This window comes from Cyprinus carpio, chromosome B9 (assembly GCF_018340385.1).
Source record: "Cyprinus carpio isolate SPL01 chromosome B9, ASM1834038v1, whole genome shotgun sequence".
Taxonomy (NCBI): domain Eukaryota; kingdom Metazoa; phylum Chordata; class Actinopteri; order Cypriniformes; family Cyprinidae; genus Cyprinus; species Cyprinus carpio.
Genome location: NC_056605.1, coordinates 29,705,256 through 29,731,641, shown reverse-complemented (window position 1 = coordinate 29,731,641; position 26,386 = coordinate 29,705,256). Strand labels below are relative to the sequence as shown.

The 26,386-nt window shown below is 35.9% G+C and overlaps 1 protein-coding gene across 5 annotated transcripts in view; it reads right to left on the bottom strand.

Moving 5' to 3' along the window:
- The window catches only part of LOC109096950 (growth factor receptor-bound protein 14-like), a 59,697-nt gene that overhangs the window by 15,482 nt on the left and 17,829 nt on the right, over positions 1-26,386 (bottom strand). For 3 of the 5 annotated variants that reach the window (XM_042731871.1, XM_042731872.1, XM_042731870.1), the window contains 2 exons: positions 25,021-25,147; positions 643-799 (listed from right to left, as the gene is read on the bottom strand). In XM_042731871.1, the coding sequence (XP_042587805.1) occupies positions 643-799; positions 25,021-25,147 (284 nt within the window). Of the gene's footprint in view, positions 1-642; positions 800-2,212; positions 2,643-9,716; positions 10,865-25,020; positions 25,148-26,386 lie in introns of those variants that run through there. The other 2 variants (XM_042731874.1, XM_042731873.1) reach the window with 2 other exon arrangements.

Sequence of the window (26,386 nt, the reverse complement as noted above, 5' to 3'; positions counted from 1 at the left end):
TAATCAACAACTCTGTGGTTTCACTCAGCAGGGAATAACATGTTTCAAGATCCCAGTTTGGCCTGTTCTGCATGGAGGTCCTGCCAAGCATTCGCACAAGCACTGAAACTCCTGCAATGAGACAGGTTCCCGAGAAGATAAATAATGCAGGCGGCGTCTTTAACCCCGGGACGAGGAACACCGTGCTAGAATGTGAGCAGACGGAAACCGGCCCTGGAAACCTGCGTGCAAAGCCTGTGTTTAAATAATGCACCTGAATCAGTTCTGATCTAGCTGGAGCTAAGAGACTAATTGACTCATGAATGAATCATTCAGACCGGCTTTTTGAGCTGGATCAACTGATTCACTGAAAAGATTGAACTCAAAAGAACAAGTAATCTATGAATCAGACATCACTACTGTGCTCATGAACTCTTATCAGTGCATCAAGTTAGGGCGAATCAGTGTGTGTGTGTGTGTGTGTGTGGGTGGGTGGATGGATAGATAGAATGTGCATCCTCCAGTTTAAATTAAAAGATGATTTTTTTTAAAGTGAACTTTATGTTTGCCTGCATTATAATTGGTGACAATGTACCAGAAATATTCAGTTTATCCATTTGTTGCATTTTTTTAGTTGCAGTTTTTACTTGTTGAGAAGCTTACCGATACTCAGATGTGGGATCTGCTCAAACAGGGTCCAGCTGTGGTCATCAATGCAGTGGTTCTTCAGGATGAACAGCTGGCATATGTCCCGGGCAGTGATGTCACTGGGCACCTCCACCGCACGGCTGGTGTTGTCTTCACTGTACACTTTGATTACCTGCAACACAGTAGAAAATAAATGAAACCAGTCAAAACTGAATACTAACTTACAGCTTACTATCTAAAAAAACAAATTACCATTCAAGATTTGGGGTTAAGATTTTCTACATTTTTTGAAAAGATGTCCCTTCTGATTACCAAGGCTGCACAAAAAATACATTAAAATCAGTAATATTGTGAAAAGATTTTACAATTTCAAGTAAATGTTTTCTATTTGAATATATTTTAAAATGTAATTTATTTCTGTAATGCAATACTGATTTTTCAGAATCATTAGACCAGTCTTCAGTGTCACAGTGTCCTTCAGAAATCATTTTAATGTGCTGATCTTTATCAATGTTAAAAATACTTTTTCATATTTTTGTGGAAACTGATGATTCAGGATTCTTTGATGAATAAAAAGTTCAAAAGTATTTATTTCAAATACAAATGTTTTGTTACATTATAAATGACTTTACTGTCACTTCTGATTAATTAAATGCGTCCTTGCTGAATAAAACTATGAATTTCTTTAAAAAATAAAAACTTACTGACCCCAAACTTTTGAACTGTAAGATAGATGGATGGATGGATGGATGGATGGATGGATGGATAGATAGATAGATAGATAGATAGATAGATAGATAGATAGATAGATAGATAGATAGATAGATAGATAGATAGATAGATAGATAGATAGATAGATTACATGAGCTTATCAATTTGCATTTCAAATTAAGCGAATGCCACCCATCCTTATTTTATTTTATTTTTTTATTCAATTAGTGTAAAACAGGTTAAGTTTTAGCAGGAAAGAGTTCTTTAAAAATGCTGATATTACGCAAGGTTCATTAATCATACCGAAAACAGAAGGTCAAATCATGCACACTGTATTGTGGGATACATTACCCCATAAAAGCTCTGTTGTATACTGAACATTTTAGCATATCTAGCACATATGCACAGTATACACACTACATACTGCAGCAATAGTAAGAGCAGAAAGCTACTATGCTATTTCGAACACAACCACATTTTTACATGTGCGTTTATTTGTCACACTGCCATTTTATCAGATACAGTGACACTCCTTTACCGTCCCACGAGAGCTAAATTTCACTATGTCCTATATACAGTATGCAACAACCCGCTCATTCAAAGTGCATACAGCCTGTTCTGCAGAAAAAGTCATGAATGTTCCCTTTCATCAGTGCTTTACTTCCCTGCTACACTTCATATGCAGAAACCCTACAGGCTGGAGAACTCAATTTCATCTCCGAAACCTTGTTTTAAGGCTGTTTCATTTATCTGCTCGAAATCGCTCTCAAATGATCCCACAGAGAAGCAGAGCAGCCCTCCAACAGATCGCATCTATTTCACACGCACACATACAAGAAAAGCACACATAAATTGCTGTTTCAGAGCAACTTACCCCTGTGCTGGGCGGCAGGCAGGGCTGTGATTTGAGACAAGCTCGGCAGCTTATGTAGGCCTGAGTGCACAGCATTTCTCAAGAGTTGAGTGAACATAAAACATAAACGCAAGTATCTGCCGGGGAGCAGCGAGCTTCCTCTCTCTCTGTCTCTCTGTCTGCAGACGAGCTCAAATGAGGTAATTAGAGAGAGCGGCTCAGTGCAGCCTCCGCTGCTGCATGTCACCATGGTTCTGTCCAATCACCTGCCACTGTTTATCCGGCGGGGGTGAGTCCTGCTCGTCTGCCCCCCCGCGCGCACACACCGGAGGGGGAGGGAGTGGAGGGTTTGCCCCACCTACCTATTCACACAGTCTTGACAGGCCCCTGCCCTTCGCATAAATCCCAGCAAGCAATTAGAAAAGCGCTGGTTAAACGCCAGACCCGACGGGTCAACCCGGGCTGAAGGGTGGAGGGCGAGAGGGAGAGAGAAAGTGAGTGACACTTCTGATATGAGGTGGATTTTCATGTCATGTTCATGTTCGTTTGTTCAGTTTAATCACAATATTACAGGTGTAGTGCAAATAAAATGAAGTTCTGTCATTATTTACCTACACCTGTGTGCTGTTGAAGAAATTTCCCCCTCTTTGCTGTAGTCTTATTTTAATATTATTTATATACATTATAGTATTTTGTAATAGTCTGAGTTAGCTTTCATTTACATATTTCCATTATATTTTAATTTTAGTTTAAGTTATTTATGTGCTTTTGTCACGTTTAATGTTGTTTTTTGATTTTTCTATTTAGCTTTAATTTATTTTTTTAGCAGTTTTGTTGTACTTTTGTCATTTTTATTAGTTATTGTTTTTAACATTTCTATTTAGCTTTAATTTATTTGTATTTTTCAGGTTTCTCTTTTAGCAATTTTAGTACTTCAGCTTACGCTTGTTTCAGTTTAAGTTCTTTTCAAGTTTAAAATTTTCCCATGTAATATTTCTATTTTATTTTAGCTTCATTTCGATTACTGAAAACTTTTTACTAGCAGTTTTTAACATTTTTTTTAAACAATAATTCTGTTGCTGTAGCTCTCAAAACTTATTTCAATAATGATACAAAATCATATTTTGTTGTGAAATGTTATTTTAGTATTATTTATATACTAGTCTAATAGTATGTTTTCCTATTCTGAATTAGTTAAAATTTTTATGTTAAGTTTTCATTGAATTTTAGTTTTATTAATTTTGCTATGTGCTTTTGTCATGTTTATTAGTTTTTTTTTCTATTTAGCTTTATTTTTATGTTTTAGTTTTACTTGTAGTAATTTTGGTGCAATATAAAGTCAATTTCTTTTTTTATTTTTTTCCAATTATATTTCAAGTTAATCTATTTATATTTTTATTTCAGCTTTATTTCAGTTACCTAAATTTTTTATAATAGCTTTTGTTAGCTCTTAGTTAAGATAAGTTTGGATTTTACAAAATAATTTTACAAATGCATGTATCACAACAAAGAGGACTATGAGATTTGACTTTTTGTCACGTGACTTCGGAATATTTGTAATAAAGTGCACAAGCCACATGCTTCTTTGTGGAGTTACATTCAATGCTGCATGAAGAGATCTGCTTGACAAAAAGTAACAAACAAGGTTTGGGTAGACATGAGGGCGAATGAATAATGACAGAAGTGTATGGGGGGGGGGGCGTGGAATATTGTGTTAATTGATAATCAATTTATAGGGTTTTCCTGTGTCCTCAATTTCCATTCTGTCAATCTCTCATAAAAATCATTTTAAATAACAAACGCCAGTTCCAAAATGACATCATCCTCAAGAAAGTGACATCATTCTGGTGGGAAAACAACAGCACAGACATCAATAAGCCTTATCAATAGATCTGATGTGTTTACACTCCACCCTGTTTGATCAAATTACACAAATCAGCTTAATAATATAATATGTCATAATATGTCCTTAAATTACAAGACAAGCATATCAATTTCTACAAAGTTGCAGAGTTAAAAGGGTCTGCGGAGCAGGAATGACCCTGTAAGGTATATGGGAAGAGCTCTAGATGGGGGTTGAGAGAGTGTGTGTGAAAGGCAGATTGGTAGGGAGGACACGCCAGTCCTCTTTCAGAGAGGAAAAGGAGGTCAGTGCTCCCCAGCAGGGCCGGGGTTAGCAAGCCTTTCAGCCAATCACAGTCTCCCGCAGTGACATCATCTCCAAATGAGGTAAACGATCCACTGTTTAATCAGTAAGAGAGACCTACAAGCCACAAAAAAGACAGAGAGGAGGAAGAAAACCCCTCGCGAGGACCGGCTCTATAAATCTCCCTGACAAGCATTCACCAGACCTAACCTGCTAAAGTCACAAGGTAATAAAACAAGCAGGATTCTTACAGCTCCCTTATCAGAGTAAACACAAACAGTCCTTAAAGGTAAATGAGTAATGGATGGTAAAGTTCAAGAGTGGCCGGTACAATGCACTACAAGGGGAAATGTGATATTCAAATACGCTGGATAAATGTGCTGGGTCTTTGAAAAGAAACTCAGACCCATTAAAAGGGAAAACAGTTCACCCAAAAATGAACATTTGAATTTACTCCCCTCAGGCCATTCGAGAATTTTTTTTTTTTTTTTTTTTTTTTTTTTTTTTATGGGAACAGATTTGGAGAAATGTAGCATCACATCACTTGCTCACCAATGGATGCTCTGCAGTGAATGGGTGCCGTCAAGAATGAGAGTCCAAACAGCTGATAAAAACATCACAATAATCCACACCACTCCAGTCCGTCAATTAATGTAATGTGAAGTGAAAAGCTGCACATTTGTAAGAAACAAATCTGTAAATAGAATGTATTTAACTTCTGGAGAAAATACGTGAAAAAAAAAAAAGTGAAAAAGTCCATCCCCTGTTGTCCTCTCACATCAAAATCCTCAATATATTTGTTTGGAACTGTTTTTGACTGTTTTCGCTTAATGTGAATGGTGCTTGATCTGTGCATATTTCTCTCCTGATTCAGACAAGATGACTTTTTCACTGAAGGAAGCAATATTATTGATTATGCATTTTAGCTGGAAACAATGGTTTGAAGTTAAAACGTGGATTTGTTTCTTACAAACAATCATCTTATCACATTACAAGACATTAACTGATGGACGGGAGTGGTATGGATTACTTGTGAATTATTGTGATGTTTTTATCAGATGTATGGACTCTCATTCTGACGGCACCCATTCACTGCAGAGCATCCAAGAGAAGCAATGCTACATTTTTCCAAATTTGTTCCCATGAAGAAACTGACCTTATGGCCTGAGGATAAGTAAAATAATATCACAATATATTATAATAACACAGCACATCATAAATAAGTCACACCACAGACTTAAAGTTGTAATAAAACTGAACTCGTAGTCAGCTGCTAGGGTGGCCAAACATGCCATTTTCCCAGGACACGTCCTGGCCAGGATTTCTATATTGCCTAAAATATCCAAGTTTTGGCTTTGTTTGCGTTGCACAGACCAATTGTTATATGACAAAGTACCGTGAGAGCTCTAGAGAGCAGACGGCTTCTTGTGCTTTTGAATCGCTCTCACGGTACTTTGATGTCATACACCGGTCGGTTTGCTCATTGCTGCTTCAAACACCAATATGTACACGTATTTGCACCGCTTTGACCATTCTCTGAAGATCCCACCTTCTCACACAACTCGACTGGTTGATTACATACAATGTCTACATGTTATTGGTCAAATGATCATTACCTTCATTAAGTATGAAAACAGGAAACCAAAGCCAAAACCTGGATATTTTAGGCAATATAGAAATCCTGGCCAGACATGTCCTGGGAAAATGGCACGTTTGGTCACCCTAGTCAACTGCTAGACACCGCAAAAGATGCGAGTCACATCTATTGCATGTTTACATAGAAAAACAATAGAAAAGCCGCACCGTAGCATGCAAATCATGTTCTGTGTGAACCAGCCTCTAAAGCCAGGAAAAGACTAGAATCATTTTTGATTTTAAAGTGAACTCTATTCAGACTACTTCCCAAAATGCCCTGTTTGGTTTGCTTTAAAGAGGACTGCATTCCTTCACTATAGAAGCATATTAACTATCAATCAGAAGACAGAAGGCTAGTAGTAGATTGTGTAGAACAGTTTTTCAGCACGGGTTTAAACATGTTGATCATTTAGAGGCCTTAGAAGTTTGCATATTAAATATGAAATGGTTAACTGACGTTCTGGGTTTCTCACTAGTAATTGTGATTGTGAGGTGGTTCATGTGTACTCAACTCATAAATATTGTGACATGACTAAAGACAGCATGAGACTCACTGGCTCAAGGACGGGAATATAAGTCCAGTTTACCCGCCTGAATGAACCTTGAACTGCTCTTCCACAGCTGCAGCGATATCAGAAACACTATCCATCCATCATCCATCCACGCCAATTTATCTCATTCGTATCAATTCTTACACCTAATCTTTTCCATTTATGATGCATTTGCAAGTAAATACATGTGATTTTCACTGTACTTTTGAAAAGCAAAGCTGTCATTCTCTATACAAACTTAAAATAATAAATATAAAATTCCAGCAAAGTTCAGCAAAAAATGGCATTCAGCTTGCACAATTTATGAATAATTGGTCAATGTAAATCAAGATTATTAACAAAAATAAATGTTTTTTTTTTGTTTTGTTTTTTTACAGACAATACTTTTTAGATTTCCAATCTCCCTGATTTCCCTAGAACAAACCGCCTTAAATTAAAAATTAATAAATGATTAAATACAATTGGATCTGATTTGAAAGAATAGAAGAGATGGATGGATGGATGGATGGATATACAGAAAGACAGACAGATAGATAGATAGATAGATAGATAGATAGATAGATAGATAGATAGATAGATAGATAGATAGATAGATAGATAGATAGATAGATAGATAGATAGATAGATAGATAGATAGATAGATAGATAGATAGATAGATAGATAGATAGATAGATAGATAGATAGATAGATAGATAGATAGATAGGATAGATAGATAGATAGATAGATAGATAGATAGATAGATAGATAGATAGATAGATAGATAACTCCACTGATGAACATCATGTCATTCATTTTCACTGAGAGTTTGCTATTAGGGCAACATAAGTGGCAGCAACCTTTGGAAATGCGACAAAGCTGAGCAGAGTTCAGCTTTATGCAAATGAGCTGCAATGTCATGCACACAGTGTGTCAAGAGAGTGTTTCAAAGGCAGCATGACAAGTTAAAAATAATTCAGCTTTTAAAAATGCAATTGAAAGTCACTGAGTAAAGTGTCCTTGTACCGCCGTCCCAACTCAAACCAAACCAATCAGACCTGTCAACATGCCACTGTAACCAGTTACAAACATTAAATATGAAATGTTGAGAAGTCTTTAAATACTCAAGGGCAATCTCATTTAGTCATGGTGCGTAAAATGCACACGTATAGTACATTTGTCATGCTTAAAGGAATAGTTTATCCAAAAATGAAAATATGCTATATGGCATACATGTCCTCACCCTCAGTCCATCTAAGATGTAGATACATTTGGAGTGGTGTGGATTACTTGTGGATTATTGTGATGTTTTTATCAGCTGTTTGGACTCTCATTCTGACGGCACCCATTCACTGCAGAGGATCCACTGGTGAGCAAGTGATGTGATGCTACATTTCTCCAAATCTTCTCCCATGAACAAACAAACTTATTTACATCTCGGGTGGCCTAACGGTGAATACATTTTAAGCAGATTTTCTTCTTTTTTTTTTTTTTTTTTTTTTGCTTTAATAAACACTGAATTGCACAACAACATTTGGACAACAAATAATTTTGAGAAGTTAAAATGTAAACACTTTTATGTGTGCTAGAAGCACGTTTACATACAAATACCACTTACTACTTACTTAAGTAATATACTTGGCAAGCATCATGTGAACTAGCCAACGACTGCCTTCCACAATCATGCATATGAAGACTTTCAGACAGCCGCTCACAGCATGTTAACAAACCTCCAGCATTGTGCTTGACCTTTCCTCAGCTCTCGCACTAATGTCATTTTATCACCGTGGCTTTTCCAAGAGCACTTCCAGACAAGTTTTTCCACAAGCTGTCAGATTTGCAGTATTTTGGCCAGCACACTACAGTCAGGCCATTGTTTCGCTCGTCTCAGTTGGGTATGAGGCTGTCCGACTGAGTGCTGAGAGTGCGTCTTTTGGCAGCGGATACGGTGATGACAACAGCGATGAGGAGATCAGTGACATTTACAGGTGTTTAGAGCCGCTAGAACGCTGCTCTATATTCACATGCAAAAAGAAAAGATTGTGTTCATATAAAACAAGCTATGGCCTGCAATGAACTGGATCCACTTCCAAAAGTGATTTTCCAGGGAATGTTGCTACACTGAGACTATGATAGATGGCGAAATCTTTTGACATAAATGCAACTTAATAGTTTTGGATATGAATGAGTTTCTTATTACTAGCATCAGTGTTTTTAAATCAATCAAAACCAAGTATGAATAGTTGAATGAATTAGCATGGGACATACAAAACCAGTCAAAATATTGGACACACCTGCTCATTTCTTTATTATGACTGTTTTCCACATATTACAACAAGAGTAAAGTTGTTAAAACTATGAAGTGACCAATGTGGAAAAATGTGAATTAGGTAGCAACCAAAACATTATACAACATAACATAATATAATATCTGATCCTGGAGCACAAAACCAGTCTTAAGTAGCAATAGCCAAAAATACATTGCATGGGTCAAAATGACCGATTTTTCTTTTATGCCAAAAATCATTAGGATATTAAGTAAAGATCATGTTCCATGAAGATATTTTGTAAATTTCTTACTGTAAATATATTAAAACTTAATTTTTGATTAGTAATATGCATTGTTAAGAACTTCATTTGGACAACTTTAAAGACGATTTTCTCAGTATTTAGTTTTTTTTTTTTTGTACCCTCAGATTCCAGATTTTCAAATAGTTGTATCTCGGCTAAATATTGTCTGATCCTAACAATACCATACATCAATGGAAAGCTATTTTTCAGCTTTAGTCAGATGATATATAAATCTCAATTTCGAAAAATTGACCCTCATGACCCTTGAATTTTTTTTTTTTTTTTTGGTCCAGGGTCACATATAATATAATATAATATAAACATTTCACTGGAAGTGTTCATCTAGTTATACACAACAGGAAATTATGACTGATGGTCAAATAACTAACCAAAATTTTGTTTAGTTTTTTTCCCCTTCATAGCTCCAGTGAGATGAAAATAAAGCCAGAAAAGAGACAAAACATTGCTGTAACTGCAGTTTGAAGGCAAACAACTGAGAAAATACAGTATGCTATTATTCAACCCTGTCAAAACCCTTTAAAAACTCTCCCATAACCAATTAATGTGATTTCTGTAAAAAAAAAAAAAAAATAATAATAATAATAATAATAAATAAATAAATAAATAAACACACGCGTTCATACCCTTTTCGGCAGGCAGAGAGGCGTGATAGCAGGCAACGTGACTCTTCTGGCGTGGAAATTCATACTGCTGTCCTCAGCCTGGATCCGTACACCTTCAGATCTGAGTGACGTTTGTTATAAATAAACAGCTGTAGCGGTGAAGTTAGTGAATGTTAATATCTGCTCTTTTAAATCTAAGATAAGACTCTGGAGTCTGCCTTCCGTCGAGGGACGATGTCCGTGTGAGCCTCGACGAGAGATCAGTCCTCCTTTAGACTCATCCTTTTGTGGCCTTGGGAACTCGATCAGTGTTTTTTTTTCCCTGCAGAAAAAGCTCCCTATTCTAATAAAAACTCCTGATAAAATAGCCGCATAAAGGAGTATAGTTAGAACATCAGGGAGGTCTGGGAAAAACTAACGTTATCTCATGGCAAAACCGACTTCCCTCAAAATGGGACTGATGTGACCTTCACTGTAGACCGTCTCCCATCAAAGAGCTGAGGACAGCAAAACTATTTTTGGCTTTGCGAGCATTAAGAGTTATTTGGTCACATTACAACCCTAGTGTTGTAGGGTTGACCGAGGCCTTCAGGGCACGACGCTTTTAGAGCGCAGAAATCCCCCGCTGAGAGGACGCATTGATTCACACTCCTAATCAGACGCCAAACACAACTTCTTTCATATGAATATCCTCATCAGAATATGGAAAGATGTTTTTCTTCTTTCTGAGAACTAAATATTGACAAACTGATTCATGATGCAGGTCAAAATTAGATCCAGGCTCAAACTTTAGCAAAAAAATAAATAATGGGGTTGATCTGTCAGGGATTCATGTATTGATAGTGAGGCTGTCATGCATTGACTTCCAGTCTCACATGAAGTTCTGCACAGCACCTTCTATCTGAAATCTGACTGTGTAACACTTTGAGATTTGTGTAGGCGGAAAGGATCTCATTGTGAAGGAAGCAGATTGCTGTCAAGAACCCAGAACTCGCTGCTGGAGAAGGAGAGAGGGAGGTGTTACAGAGGAGTCTCAGATTACACGAGCGTGCAAGATTGAAAACACTGGAAAACCGAAGTGTTCATGAGGCGTGTGCTTTATGAATTGACAGTCTGGCTGAAACCGATAAACAATAAAGCCATATATAAATGACTAAATGTAATTATTTGTTATTAACCAATAAATGGTCAATATTATAATTTACACACTATTTTGCAAAGAAAGGAAAGTGGCCCATGTACAAAAAAATAATAAAATTAAATTAAATATGAGCACAAACAGGGACCACATATCTTTTCAAGATTAAAATAAAATAAAATAAAATAAAATAAAATAAATAAAATAAATAAAATAATATTTAACAAGGAGGAGAAAATGCCTGTCCTGTCTTTTGTTTGTGACATGCATATAATCAAACTCTGCAGTAGACAGGTTGTGTGACATGCCCTCATGCTCAAATACCATGTACAAAACTACAGAAAAACAACAACATTAACCCAGATTATGGGTTATCCGGGTTCACTTGCAGTAAAAATAAACATGGTTTGTGCCAATCACAATGGGTTTTGTATGCTGAATTAATGGCTGCCAAGAGCAAATAGTCAACAATGTATTTCATTATCGTTTAGAAAGCCTCCATTACTAACAAAATTTTACAGTAGTAAATTGCTGTATTTGTATAAAAATATTATATAACAGATTTCTTTAAACTGATACAGAGTTACAGGAAAAGAAATACTGCTCTTCAAACAAGCTCATAAGCATAACAGTTTCATGTGGGCTGAAGTGACAGGTGCTTTGATGGATTATTTCTGCTGTTTAATGCGCTTCAGAGGAGATTTCACCAGTGTGCAACTTACTTTAAATGGTTATCTTCTTATCTCTAAACGTTTGAAGTTCAGAGTATTTTCATTTTGTAAAAAGGCTCATCCTAACAGCAAACAAGTTCTCAAAGAATCCACTGCTTCAGCACTTCTTTTCTCAAAAAGGGATGCAAAATAACACTTTTTTTTTAAAGGAACAGAAAAATGGGAATAATGAAAGAAACAATCAGCAACAGGCTAATTATCAACATAGTAATTAGCTGAATTATGAAACCATTGAACTTCACACTTCGGCTGCTAACTATGCTATTTAAAAATGCTCTGCTTTCCTTTTCAGCCCGTGTCATGTTAATACATTTGCATATTATTGGGCCTATGCATTTTGCAGTAATATAAAAGATTTTTGTTCTAGTAGCCTACTGTGCTGAGTCGTCGCTTGATGTCCAATGTGAAATCTGAGTCCTGAAGCAAAACCATTTGAGAAGCAGTGATGTAATCTCACACCATCCCCCATAAACACACACACACACACACACACACACACACACCCCTATACCCAAATAAACACACATATTCTCATACCATCCCCCCGACACACACACACGGTTCTCTAATCCCGCTCTCACTTATCAAGCACAATCTGCAGTCAGACTCTGTTCATTCAGCATGTCCACACACGCTCCACATGCTGTTAAGATCAGAGCAGAATTCCAGCGTCCTCTCATCCAAACTGACCTGAGAGAGCGAGAGGCTCGCCATCTTTATCAGCAGTGGGCAGTGGTAGCACAGACAGACCGGCGCTACAACTTATCACAGAAATGTAGAAAAAAAAAATAATTGAAATGAGTAAAGTAGCTGATAACATAGTCTCTTCGATTCTCAAAACACTGACCGACTCAGACACAGCGGCCTTGACCGTCCCTGAGAGCCAAACAACAGAGCTGTGTGCTGCAGCTGCTGACACACACATCTACATATATAGTTTTTATTATTTTCACATTTATTTATTATTAATTTATTTTTATTATTCATGTAATAAATTTAGTTCATTTAAATGATTTAAAATAGCTTCATAATATTATAAATATAATTATTAAAGAAAAAGCATTTAAGAAACTTTTAACAATTTAAGTCTTTACTATCACTTTAACGTTTCCTTTCTGAATAAAAGTATTCTTTTCAAATACTAAATAAATAAATAAATAATACTAACTTTATATTTTTGAACAGTAGTTAATGTCGTTACAAAAGATCTATTTGGAATAAATGTGACACTGAAGACTGGAGTTATGATGCTGAAAATTCAGATTTGCATCACGGGAATAAATTGTATTTTAAAGTATATCAAAATGGAATACTGTTATTTTGAATTTCTGTTTAAATATTTAATATTTCTGCTTTTACAGTATTTTTGATCAAATAAATGCAGCCTTGATGAGCATATGTCTTCTTTAAAAAACAATAAAAATCTTCCTGATTTCAAACTTTTGAATGGTAATCTAATCTAACATTTCAGTCACTGGAGAAATTGAGGTCACCATCTTTAAGCAATATTACTGGAGCTTCAGTTTCAATAAAATATACTATAATATACAATATACTAATAAATTACAACATTAATTTTACAGTATTACGCTACAAGTAAATTTAATTTTACTTGCAACATTTTTTAAAAATATAATTTTTGATTAATGAATGGTTATATTGCTGCATACTGTTGTATGCTTTGTCCTAAAAAAAAAGTAAGTGCATATTTGTAGTGGAAAAGAAAAAAAAGCAAGTTTTGCAGTGATGCTTACCATAACAAACCCCACAGATATCAATAAAAAGCAACCCTGCAAACAAAATGCTGAGAGCTACATGTGGTGCAGATTCCTGCTGAGATTCTGAAGGCCTTGTTCTGGATGGAGTTTGGGGATCATGTATCGCTGCTCCAGACATGGGTAGAGCAGGGACACAGATAGCCCCTCTGCAGCAGACATACTCTATGAGTCATGAGCACGTCTGCAGGCCATGTGTCTGTCTGCCGACAATCCACAAACTCTCTAGACATGTCTTTTTCTCTCCTTTCAGGGATCCTGTTTCCCTCCCTCTCTTCTTAAAGATGGCTAGAGTTGCTGTGGAGTTCCATGTAAAAGTGAAAACCATTGATTGTGGTTCGCAAAGCTCATTTAGTTCTTCTTGCATCAGCTGAGCCCTAAATAGTCACATTTATTATCAAAATAAATAAATAAATACAGCTCTTCTGGCAAGTAACATGGTTTTAGATTGATTAGGTTCCCCAAAGTTGCAACTCAGTGCATTAATCAGATTATATTTTATTCCAAAACAAAAATAATTCAATAGGTAATTAGCAAATACCATTTTGGTAAATACATAATTTTGGAAATATACCTTTCATATATGTTTTTGTTATGTTAAATACATGAACAGTAGTCTTTATATACATTGTAGTAGTAAGAAATGTATTTTAAGTCAATTATGCTCCCCAAAGGCTGCATATATTTTGAATACATTTTAAAATGTATTTCTGTGATGCAAATCTGAATTTTCAGCATCATTACTCCAGTCTTCAGTGTCACATGATCCTTCAGAAATCATTCTAATATGTTGATTTGTTGCTCAAAAAACATGATTAAAATCAATATTGAAAACAGTTGTGTTGATTCATATTTTTTTGTGGAAACTGTGATACAGTTTCGTTCCAGGACACTTTTATGAATAGAACATTCAAAAGAACAGTATTTATTCTAAATTGATATTTTTTTTTTAAACATTATAATGTCTCTACTGTCACTTTTAATCAATTAAATGCACTCTCTCATTTAAAAAGTAATATAAAAAAATATTTAAAAAGTATTATATAGAATCACTGAACCTCACTGACAAGTTTTGTGTAAATGAATGTTTTACAAAGATGTTTGCTCAGTCAGTCATGAATGAGTCTCACTATGTGTAATTAAACACAAGCCTTTTCTCACTGCGGACATTGTTTTCTTCATGCTGGAGTAAAATGTCTCATTTACATGTGAACGTTCCTCTTCTAGATGTGCGACGTGAGAAAAGGGGAAGTACAGTGAGCTGGAACACGTTTGGCCAGGAAGACACATCACCGTCTGTTTGCGTTTAAAGCGCATGAAAGGAGAGCTGGGAATTCGCAAATCTTGGGAAGATAAATTTAGCCGACTCAGCAAATACAGCAAGGCCAGCAGTGGTGCGGAGAACGAGGGAGCGATAGCATTTATGGCTAATAATACCTTGTCCGTTGCCTTGAAATATAGCAGCATGTTCCAAGTCAGTGTCGGGGGAAGCGAGTAACCCAGCGGTCCTTGAACTGTAATGGGCAGTGTTGGGTTGTGCTGAATGAAGCTGTAATTTGCTCAGCCGCGGTTCAGGCTTACATGATCGCTATAAGACGATACGCGCCGGCGTGCCTTCTTAACTATTATAGTGATAAGAGAGATGAGACGCTGAGATAAGACTTCTGATGGACAAATTGGCTGCGGTCTATAATTTATTTAGTTTAACTTGATGCATTAAAATAATTAATGCATCAAGTTAAACTGAAAATGTTAAACTGAAAATTAAACTGAAAATTAAACTGAAAATGTTTACAAAACATTTAATTTAAAAGTCTTTGAAAGTGATTCTGTGGCACATAAGTCTGAAGAAATGAATTTAGGTAAGGGGGTGCAGAGCCAGCGGTGGTTTTGTAGGCAAACATTAATGCCTTGAATTTTATGCGAGCAGCTATTGGTAGCCAGTGCCAATTGATGAATTGAGGTGTGACGTGTGTTCTTTTCGGCTCATTAAAAATTAATCTTGCTGCCGTGTTCTGGATTAGTTGTAAAGCTTTGATAGAACTGGCTGGAAGAGAGCGTTGCAATAGTCCAGCCTGGACAGAACAAGAGCTTGAACAAGGAGTTGTGCAGCAAATAAAATAAAATAAAAATTAATAAATAAATAAATAATATATAAATAAATATAAATATTTATTTTATTTAAATATAAATAAAAACAAATGCTAAATATAAAAAAAACTAATAGTATCTAAATGATAAAGTATTTTTTACATTTTACTGCTTTACACTACATTTCATAAAAATATATTGTTTGGCATTATTTTAAAGCAAAGACCGTGACACACGCTCTAATTTTTTTTTTTTTAGACAATTCTTCTCAGTGAACAAGTTCACATGTTGCATAGAATGATTCATTTGTGAATTCGACTGCAGTAAACAGTTAACTATATCAGTAAATAACACTGATTCAGTGATCTGGTGGGAGCGAATCTCCGGTTAACAGCGCCCTGATGTTAACAACGCTCTGATTCAGTGATTTGGTGAGTTAACAACTCTCTGATTCAGTGATCTGACGAGAGTGAATATCTGGTTAACAACGCTCTGATTCAGTGATCTGGTAAGAGTTAACAACTCTCTGATTCAGTGATCTGGTGAGAGCGAATCTCCGGTTAACAGCTCTCTGATGTTAACAACACTCTGATTCAGTGATTTGGTGAGAGCGAATCTCCGGTTAACAGCTCTCTGATGTTAACAACTCTCTGATTCAGTGATCTGGTGAGAGTTAATAACTCTCTGAATCAGTGATCTGGTAAGAGTTAACAACTCTCTGATTCAGTGATCTGGTAAGAGTTAACAACTCTCTGATTCAGTGATCTGGTGAGAGCGAATCTCCGGTTAACAACTCTCTGATTCAGTGATCTGGTGGGAGCGAATCTCCGGTTAACAGCTCTCTGATGTTAACAACGCTCTGATTCAGTGATTTGGTGAGTTAACAACTCTCTGATTCAGTGATCTGACGAGAGTGAATATCTGGTTAACAACTCTCTGATTCAGTGATCTGGTGAGAGTTAACAACTCTCTGAATCAGTGATCTGGTAAGAGTTGACAACTCTCTGATTCAGTGATCTGGTAAGAGTTGACAACTCTCTGATTCAGTGATCTGGTGAGAGCGAATCTCCGGTTAACAACTCTCTGATTCAGTGATCTGGTGAGAGCGAATCTCCAATTAACAACTCTCTGATTCAGTGATCTGGTGGGAGTGAATCTCCGGTTAACAACTCTCTGATTCAGTGATCTGGTGGGAGCGAATCTCCGGTTAACAACTCTCTGATTCAGTGATCTGGTGGGAGCGAATCTCTGGTTAACAACTCTCTGATTCAGTGATCTGGTGGGAGGGAATCTCCGGATAACAACTCTCTGATTCAGTGATCTGGTGGGAGCGAATCTCCGGATAACAACTCTCTGAATCAGTGATCTGGTAAGAGTTAACAACTCTCTGATTCAGTGATCTGGTGGGAGCGAATCTCCGGTTAACAACTCTCTGATTCAGTGATCTGGTGGGAGCGAATCTCCGGATAACAACTCTCTGATTCAGTGATCTGGTGAGAGTTAACAACTCTCTGATTCAGTGATCTGGTGGGAGCGAATCTCCGGTTAACAACTCTCTGATTCAGTGATCTGGTGAGAGTTAACAACTCTCTGATTCAGTGATCTAACGAGAGCGAATCTCTGGTTAACAACTCTCTGATTCAGTGATCTGGTAAGAGTTAACAACTCTCTGATTCAGTGATCTGGTGAGAGTTAACAACTCTCTGATTCAGTGATCTAGTGAGAGTTAACAACTCTCTGATTCAGTGATCTGGTGAGAGTTAACAACTCTCTGATTCAGTGATCTGGTGAGAGCGAATCTCTGGTTAACAACTTACTCAAGTGATAGTGTCCAACTCAAAAAAAGCCAAAGACTGGGAGTAATGGGATTTTCAGTGCTCCATACTTTCATTTTGTGTTTTACAGAGGCAAGAAAAAAATATATCGGTTGAAACGACACAAGGAATGTAATGTTGAATAAAAAAAGCATACTTAAAGGAATTTAGGGAGAGTAAATGATGAAATTTACTCACCTTCTCTTGCTTTAAGTATATGCTTTTCTATTCACAGGCTCTTTTCAAGAAGCTCTCAGTGTTGTGTGAAACAGAAACCCGTCATGCAGTGCAAGACCTGTCAGATCACTCTCATTCATTGTGGGGTATAAAAACAGTTCAGTGCATATGGATCTACTCAAGTGTGAAAACGGATCAGGGCTGGTGTCTGGGAGAGGTTAGAGAGGCTGACGGACCCAGAGGGCTCTGAAACAGCACTTCTAACTCTATGAGCCTTTGTCATGTAAATGTACCATGACACTGCAAGCACAGAAGTGCTTTCTCACGACTAAAATAGCTTTTAAAGACCACATAAAAAAAGCTGTGCCAATGGCCAGGGCCTCTGGGCTCAGCTGGTAATATAAAAAGCATGGGATGAGGCTTGGTTTTACATCAGTATGATGAGTTTGTGGTGAGACGCTTTTCTTGCAGAGTGGCAACAAACCATGTGTTTTTAAGTGAAGGCCTTATAGGTTTGATATCAGTAAAATGCTGCCCTCTTGATGCCAGTGACAGCTACACATACCAACTGGCATGTTTTTGCTTCATGAAAATTATATTCCAAATCTCTTGAAAATCTCAGGTGGTCTCAGTTACTGTATGTTTGATTGGTGCATCAACTTTGTCTTTCATCTAAAATCCCTTCGGAGGAATAAAAGAAGACAAAGATTGACAAACAATGATAACTGACATTATGGATGTGTAAAAACACATTTGCAAAATGAGTGTGTTGATGTGTTGTCTGAAAGACCCTCAGATACTGTTTTGACAAGCAAAGTTAAAAAAATGGCTTATAATAATGGCAAGATGCTAAAAGAGAGAGAGAGAGAGAGAGAGAGAGAGAGAGAGAGAGAGAGAGAGAGAGATGCAACAAAGCAGCCAAAGATGAATTTCAATAAGCCTTTTTTCCCCATGCAAGCTGTTTTACAATAAAATATAAAAATGAAACAATTGTTTAAATTATTAAAATAATCAAAAATAACAATTTATAGTTATATTAATATATAAATATATAATTTATATAATTATATCAGCATTCAGCTTAATGAAATGAAAGACGTAGCCATCTTTGTGTCTGTGACAATATTTGTGACAGTGCTTTTATGACGATGACCCGAAAATAAGTTGACTGTTAAAAAGAACAGCTGAACATCAGTTCACAAATAAAAAACGGAGTGTCTATTTATAAGTGCAAATTGGCAGCCTTGTTGGCAGAGGTTATTTACACTAACTCCACCCATCAACGTGTGATTACGTTAAGCATTACAGAAGACTGTGTTTCGGTGGCGCAGACGGTGAAGAACATGTTAAGTCATTTTTGACACGATCGACCAGGGTTCGAATCGGTCATTTGCCAAACTTTTTTTCCTACCTTTTCAAATCAGATATCACGTTGGAAAGGCATGTATTTTCAATAATAATGAAGGAAACAATCTAAAAGTTGAACTTAAAGTATTGGGTAGGGTAAGGGTAGGGAGGGATTTATGTAAGGGATAATATACATCCAGCCGGTTGTTATTTATCTCAGAATAAACCCCGACAGGGTGATCAGGACCCCAACGCGAAGCGGTAACTACTATTTATTATTAATATTTATATGGTAGCCAATTTAAATCAAAATGTTCAAGTGTTAAAATACATTGTTTTTGACTACATAAACACAATATTTTACTGTCACAGTCTGGTGTATTTTGAAAATGCCATGTACTGTAAGATTTCCAAAAACATTCCAAAGGATGACGTCAAATCATTGAAACAGAGTTCTGAGAACTGATTCAAATAATCCATTCCAAACAATGACAAATAACCATGAAATCGCACACATGACTGACGCTTCACAAGCAACAAAGGAAAGAAAGAAAATGTCTCAAAATTACTTTCAGTGTCTCCAAATCTAAAAACCAATACTCCAACACAGACAAGAGGAGTCATTAGCATTGTGGGGTGAAGGGGCGGCGGGGACAATGATGCAACACTTTACTCAAGCTCTCCACATCTATTCATCTGGGCTGGGGGCAGGGCAGGGCGATGATGTCATTGCTTTCTGCATGCTGACCATGTGACTCAGACGTGCTGTCAGACAAACAGCTGTGCGCACTAACATTCTCCTTTTGTCCCGCTTGGAGCAACATCTCAAAAAGACCTGCCAATCAAAGCACCCCGGGACGCAGACCTGCGCAGGAACTGACCCTTCGCTAAGCCCCGCCCCTTCAATTACTATTGCTAAGACAAACTTTACAGAACATCACATAGGAACAAATTCAGTAAATGTTCTTGGATATTATTCTTTTGACATTGCAAAACATTTCATCCAACATTTTTCTTTAAAGGAACTATTACACAGTAAGTACACAGTAGCATGGTTAAAAACTGTAGAGACCACAGCAGGAATTTCTTTAAAGATTTGAAAAAGTAAATGTATTATGATTTTGAGTATCATATTTGATACTTTTACAGCTTATATGGTATGATATAGTGAAAATATGAAGCTCATATTCAAGGCTCATATTCAGAGGCCCAAAATGAGCAAAAAGTATGTCATTTTACAATTATACTAAAAGGCCTTTTACTTGCTAAAACAGTATAAACTCTCAATCAGATGACAGAAGGCATGTAGTAAATTGTGTGCGATAAATATGTGAGTATCAAATATGATACATTCATTAAAGAGTTAAATATAAAAGAATTGCAAAAAAAAAAACATATGAAAAGATTAACCAATGAAAGAATCAATATAAGTAATAAAAGAACAAAAGGCAACAGTTGCCAAGGTACGATTGCTCAGTAAGATTTTAAAGGCGGTGCTTAGCAAAGGGTCAATTACACCAACAAGAGCTCAGAAGGTCACCGAAGAGGCGTTTTGCTGTCACAGCTGAAGCTTAAGTATTCCCTGCTCCCCTAAATCATCCAAAACAAAAGCAAATCCCCCATAATCCCATCAGTGCACTCAAACAATGACAGGCCAGGCACTGGAGAATTGCAATCAGCGGCTGATGCAGTGAAGTGCAGCCGGAGGCGTGTATAAGAAAGAATCAGGCAACTAGACCTGGATTGTATCTTGAGAGGACACTTCACTCCCCAAAAAGAGGAGTTTGGCACAATTAAGCTCTTTAGATGATATTCTAGGGAACAAAACACATCCTGATAATCTGCATTATCTGTGAATCGCACAATTACAAAAACAGTTACATTAAAAAAACTAAATTAAAACCGTAATAAACAAATCGATGAAAACAAAAAATAAATAACACACATACACATACTGTATACATTCCTCTACTATTTTATATTAATTATATTCATGTAAATAAAGTAATAAATACATATTATTTCGCTATATAATTTTATTTAATATTAAAATTATATCCATATAAATCACTAAAATAATAATAATGATAAAAAAAATTAATATTTAATTGTGTACATATATATAAAAAATATATTAATTTAATATTAATTATGAATAAATTATATTATTATGAATAAATAAACATGAAAATAAATAATTTAAAGAAATAAATATATTTATTATATATAATTTTATATGAATTATACATTTATTTTATTCAAATAAACAGTGTTGGGGAGTAGCTAGCTACATAGCGTAACTATTTTTTTCAGTAGCTTTACAGTAAAACAGTGTAGCTTTTAAAACAGTGTAGCTTTTCCTGTAGCTAACTACTTTTTCCAGCAAGTAGAGGTGTAGCGCGACCAAATGCTGACGAGTCACAAGCCTGCAATGCACTGAAGAGGCACAGTGTCTTCTTGTGATGAGATCACAATCTAAATTTGATCATTACTGTAATCAGTTCTGATATCACGCATTGCGCGGCTTTACAGTCTTTCCACCCACAAGAGATCATCTGATGATATTGCAAAGGATATACAGGAGTGGTTATTTCACATGAATCAATTCTAATTTACACAAAGCAAAGATTAAAATGCTGTCTACGTCGAAGACTTAAAACATATACAGGAGGTGGATAATAGCCTTTTTAAACAGGTTTTTCCTGATTTATTGAACTCTATATCAAATGTGTCTATTTTACAATGATGAACCATCATAATATAATCTGTCTCCCAGCAGTTTTGTAATGAACACTAATCGAATAAAAATTTAAATCGCATTATAGTAGTGTGCTTATCATTTGGCAAAGGATGATTCCGGCAGGATTCACGCAAAGCGCAGTGTTCACGCGTGGAGCTGATGATTAACAGTCAGTAAACACCGCATGTGCTGTGAGTTTAACCTGTTTATTTTATGACTTCTTCGTATCCAGTTTAAGTTGTATACATTTTGTTCTTACATTGGTTTTATGTTTGTAGCAATATACTAATATAAGTAAAATAACTATTTAACTATACAGTATTTTATTATGGTGTGTATCGAATAGTTTAACAAATCAAATGATTGGGACACTTTTTGTCATTGAAATGGCTTGGAAAAGTGTCCCAGTCATCCTGAATTCACCATACTCTTTGCAATCATGATTGCATTACAGTATGTTGTTTTAAACCCAAAATATTTTACTCATAACTTTATTATATTTTACTTATAACTCCATTATAATTGCTCATTAATAATTATTTAGTCATTTGTAATGTTAATTGTACAAAAAAGGAATAATAATAATAAAAAAAATTGAAAGTAGTTTCAATGTAGCTAGCTACTTTTTCAAAAGGGGAGCTTGAATGTAGCTTAACTGCTTTAATTTACGAGTAGCTTGTAGCTGGTCAAGCTACAGTTTAGAGTAGCTTCTCCAACACTGCAAATAAATATATAAACTGAAATCTGTTTTGATCACAGGCTTTGCTAAATTGTCAAATTTGACCACCAACAAACTAATGTTGCCAAATATTGGCCAGCTCTACGATAGATGGTCTGTAATTTCAGCCTGCGGAGTGAGCAAGCCTTTCTGACGTGCATACACGCAAAATCTGATGGTAATTAGTGCCGCCGCCCAGCCCTGGACCATCTTTTACGACAGACACAGTCTGGGTCATCGTCTATCCTCGTCAAACTGCAGAAACTAGCACAGCAAAAAGTTTTCGTGACCCTTCCACCCCATCCCCCTCTGGTTTCCCTCCGTTTCGCTCATATACTGCGGCCATAATTGCTAGCCTCAGATATAATACGAGAGGGATCATTACTGCCAGCCTCAAATATAATGAAGGCCCCCATAATGGCAAACTGCAAAGCCACATTATGACGGCATATTTCAATATGCTGTAATTTGCAGATTTTGCTGCAGGTCAAAGCTGTTCCGGATGGCCGTTCATAACATATATTTGTCATATAATAAGATCCACAGGGGTCTTGGTTTTCCCAAATCAGCAATGTAAGCAGATTGCATTGGCCATATAAGTTCTGGAGCAAACTCGCTGTGAGGATGCATCTCATATACTGTATGGTTCTGAGCTTTCATTACACATAATGCACCAAAATAATCTCATACAAAAAAAATGAAAGCTCTTCACAGTTAGTGCTAAAATACAAAGAAGACATTATAACAACTTACAATGTATTAGAGATATCTCAGCATTTATGCATTTTTTTCCTGAAATTAGTAACTACCATTTCAACAAAACAGCTTTATTTGTAGCCATTTAAATTCATAATGCTTAATGCAAGAAATTAAATATCAAGAAAAAAATATATATCACACTGTTTTTTTTTACTAAACACTAAGAATGATATTTAAATGTTGTTCAGTCAACAACTGAAAAGAGAAGTATGTACAAATTCATAGTATGCATAAAACAGAAGGCAAAAAGAAGGCACTATATTCATTGTTTATATGTAGCCAGTAAAACCAAAAATACACAGTAAATTAATCTAAAATCTAAATATAACTCATTTTAGATCTTTTAAGCTACATGCACCAAATTCGGCACAGATTTTCAGACTGTTCTGACTCTGTATATTTTCTAATTGATTAGACATATGGGTTTTTCTCTAGTAAATGATCAGATATCTCTAAAATCCCATTGACATATATTGAAACATTATGATTGTAATTAATACAAAAGTTTTAGAGCTACATCCACCAAACTTAAAGTACTTCAGCCAGCTGATCCATCCATCCTTTCTTCATCAATCCATCCATCCATACACTTATCCTTTTTTTCCACTTGTCTATCCATCCATCAATCCATCCATCCATCCATCTGTCCATTCATCAATCCATTCGTTCATTCATTCATCCATTTGTCCATCCGTCCATCCATCCATCCATCCATCCATTGTTTGTCTGTTTGTTTTTTGTATGTATCTGTCCATTCATCAATCCATTCGTTCATTCATTCATCCATTTGTCCATCCGTCCATCCATCCATCCATCCATCCATCCATTCATCCATCCATCCATCCATCCATTCATCCATCCAATCATCTGTTCATCCATCCATCTATCTGTCCATTCATCCATTCATTCATCCGTTTATCCATCCGTCCGTTCATCCATCCATTCGTCCATGCATCCATCCATTCATCAATCCATCCATTCATCTATCCATCTATCTATTCATCCAATTATTCATCTGTTCATCCATCCATCAATTCATCCATCCATTCATCCACATGTCCATTTATCTATTCATTTATTCATCCATCCATTTGTCCATTCATTCATCTATACATCCATCCATCCATCTTTCCATCCATCCATCCATCCATCCAACCATGCATCCATCTGTCCATTCATTCATCTGTTCATCCATCCTTCCGGCCCGCATAAAACCATAACAATTAAACTACAGTATTATGTTTTTAAACCTATTTCAGGCACAATTCTGTCAAGCTGACAAATTAAAGTCTGTCAATGTACATCAAGTACATTCCTTCTCTAATTATAAGTGCTGTTAAAAATGTCTACGTTGCCCTTTGGCATGCTTTTTCCTTGTTTTCGTACTGGATTAGAAACTATATCCAAAAATGGACGGAATTTAAAAAGCTGACACAGCGATTTCATTCCCCGTCCCAGTTCATTTCCATTCCAGCTAAACTGGTTCAACATCTCTGTGTTCCAGCGTACGTCATTAGTGCTCTGGGGAGGTTTACACACTCTGTTTATCAGTCTGCATCTGTTTGAATGCTGTATTTTTAGAGTTAGTCTTACTAGTGGACTTACACTGAAATATTACCTCCATCTAAGTGTTTGTACTGTAGTTACTGACTGGGAATAAGACGTTGGAGCAATGAAATGAGAAAGTGATGAAAGTTTGTGTTGGCTTCTGGATTTTTTAACCAAATGAGAACAAGACCAGGGACAATCAATCAGTCAACCAACCAACTGCTTAACCAATCAATGCACTCATACAAAAACATATGCTTCCATATGATACACTATGTCTTTGTTCCAAAGGCAAGATGCCAACATAGGCAGCATTTTAAGACATTATAGACACAAAAGCTGTTGGAGCCTTTTAAGAATCATCCTTTAGCCAACTGCATCTATTCTCCAAACAGAAACCAGCCCCATAATGTTCCCTACGTAGGCTGCAGACAGCGAGGCAGCTCTTCTGAACAGCAGTGGCTTGAGTAAATCATGTGTGCCTCACCTGAGTCGCACTGCTTTTGGTCCAGGGTAACAGACACTCAGACACTAGAGAGACAGAGGATGGCAGCAACTCTGGGAAGGGATTTGGGACGTGTCCCATTTGTGTTTCGTCCACTGTTCTACTTTTTCTGAGGAGAGAAAAATCAATGATAAGAAACATGAATAAAAACAATGGTAGACTGTAGCACTGTTCAGAGAGTCTAAAGGACTGGATGATTCGTTTTTGAACCAATTGTCTGAGCCAGAAATGTCATGTCACCAATAAATGTGTTTGATGTTATTAAGTCTTCCAAAAAAAATAAAAAAATAAAAATAAAAATGGGTTACTGGTTAAAAAAAAAAAAAGATAAAAACAAAAATAAGTTTTCTCACAGTTTCTACCAACTGCTAAAGCTAATCATGAATTTGATACAGAAATCAGTGTTATTTTAATATCATTGATGTACTTTAGTGATTGTTAATGTTTTGAATTGTGTATATATATGAATTGAATTATGTGTGTATATATATATATATATATATTCTGTTTTCATTTTAGTTAAAATTGTAGTCATTTTGTTGTGCTTTTCTCAAGTTTTATTTATTTATTTATATGTCTAAAGTTTGTTAAAGTTTTTTTATTTTTATTTTAGGCTGTATTTCTGTGATTTCGGTAGTTTTTTAATGTATAAAATTTGTATTAACTTTTATTTCAGGTTTAGCTTGTTATTTTAGTAAATTAAGTTAAACTAAATTAGAATAAGGAATGTTACCCTGGCAACTAGCTGATGTTTTGAAGTTTTTTATATTTTATTTCATGTCAGTTAACATTTAATTCAAAGTCTTTTTTATTTTTATTGTTTTAATTTTAGTTTTAGTTAATTATAATAACCCTGCTTCGACCGAGAAATTAGAAAATAAGAAATAGCACCTTAGCAATTAGATTGAAATAAAATAATTGTACGTTTTTTTTTTTGTAAATATATATACGCTATAAATAAATACATAAATAAATAAATTATATATAATATATATATATATATATATATATATATATATATATATATATATAGTTTTCTTTCCGTTAATGTGTATTTCATGTAAATGTTTTTATGGTTTTAGTTTTAGTTAGTTAATGATAATAACCTTGGCTGAGATCACAAAGTACAGTACGTCTGCGAACTCGAATTTGCCTCCTCAGGGATGACTAGCACCATCAAAATAGCACTTATGTATGTGAGACGCGAATGACATTTCGTAAAGCAGACGTTCTGCATTCTCAGCGCAGCAGACAGCAGCTGTGTGAGGCAGCGGTTGATGTCATATGATGACAGACCGGATGACTGAAGTTCCGTCTCCCAGGCAACAGCCAGTCTTCAGCCAGAGAT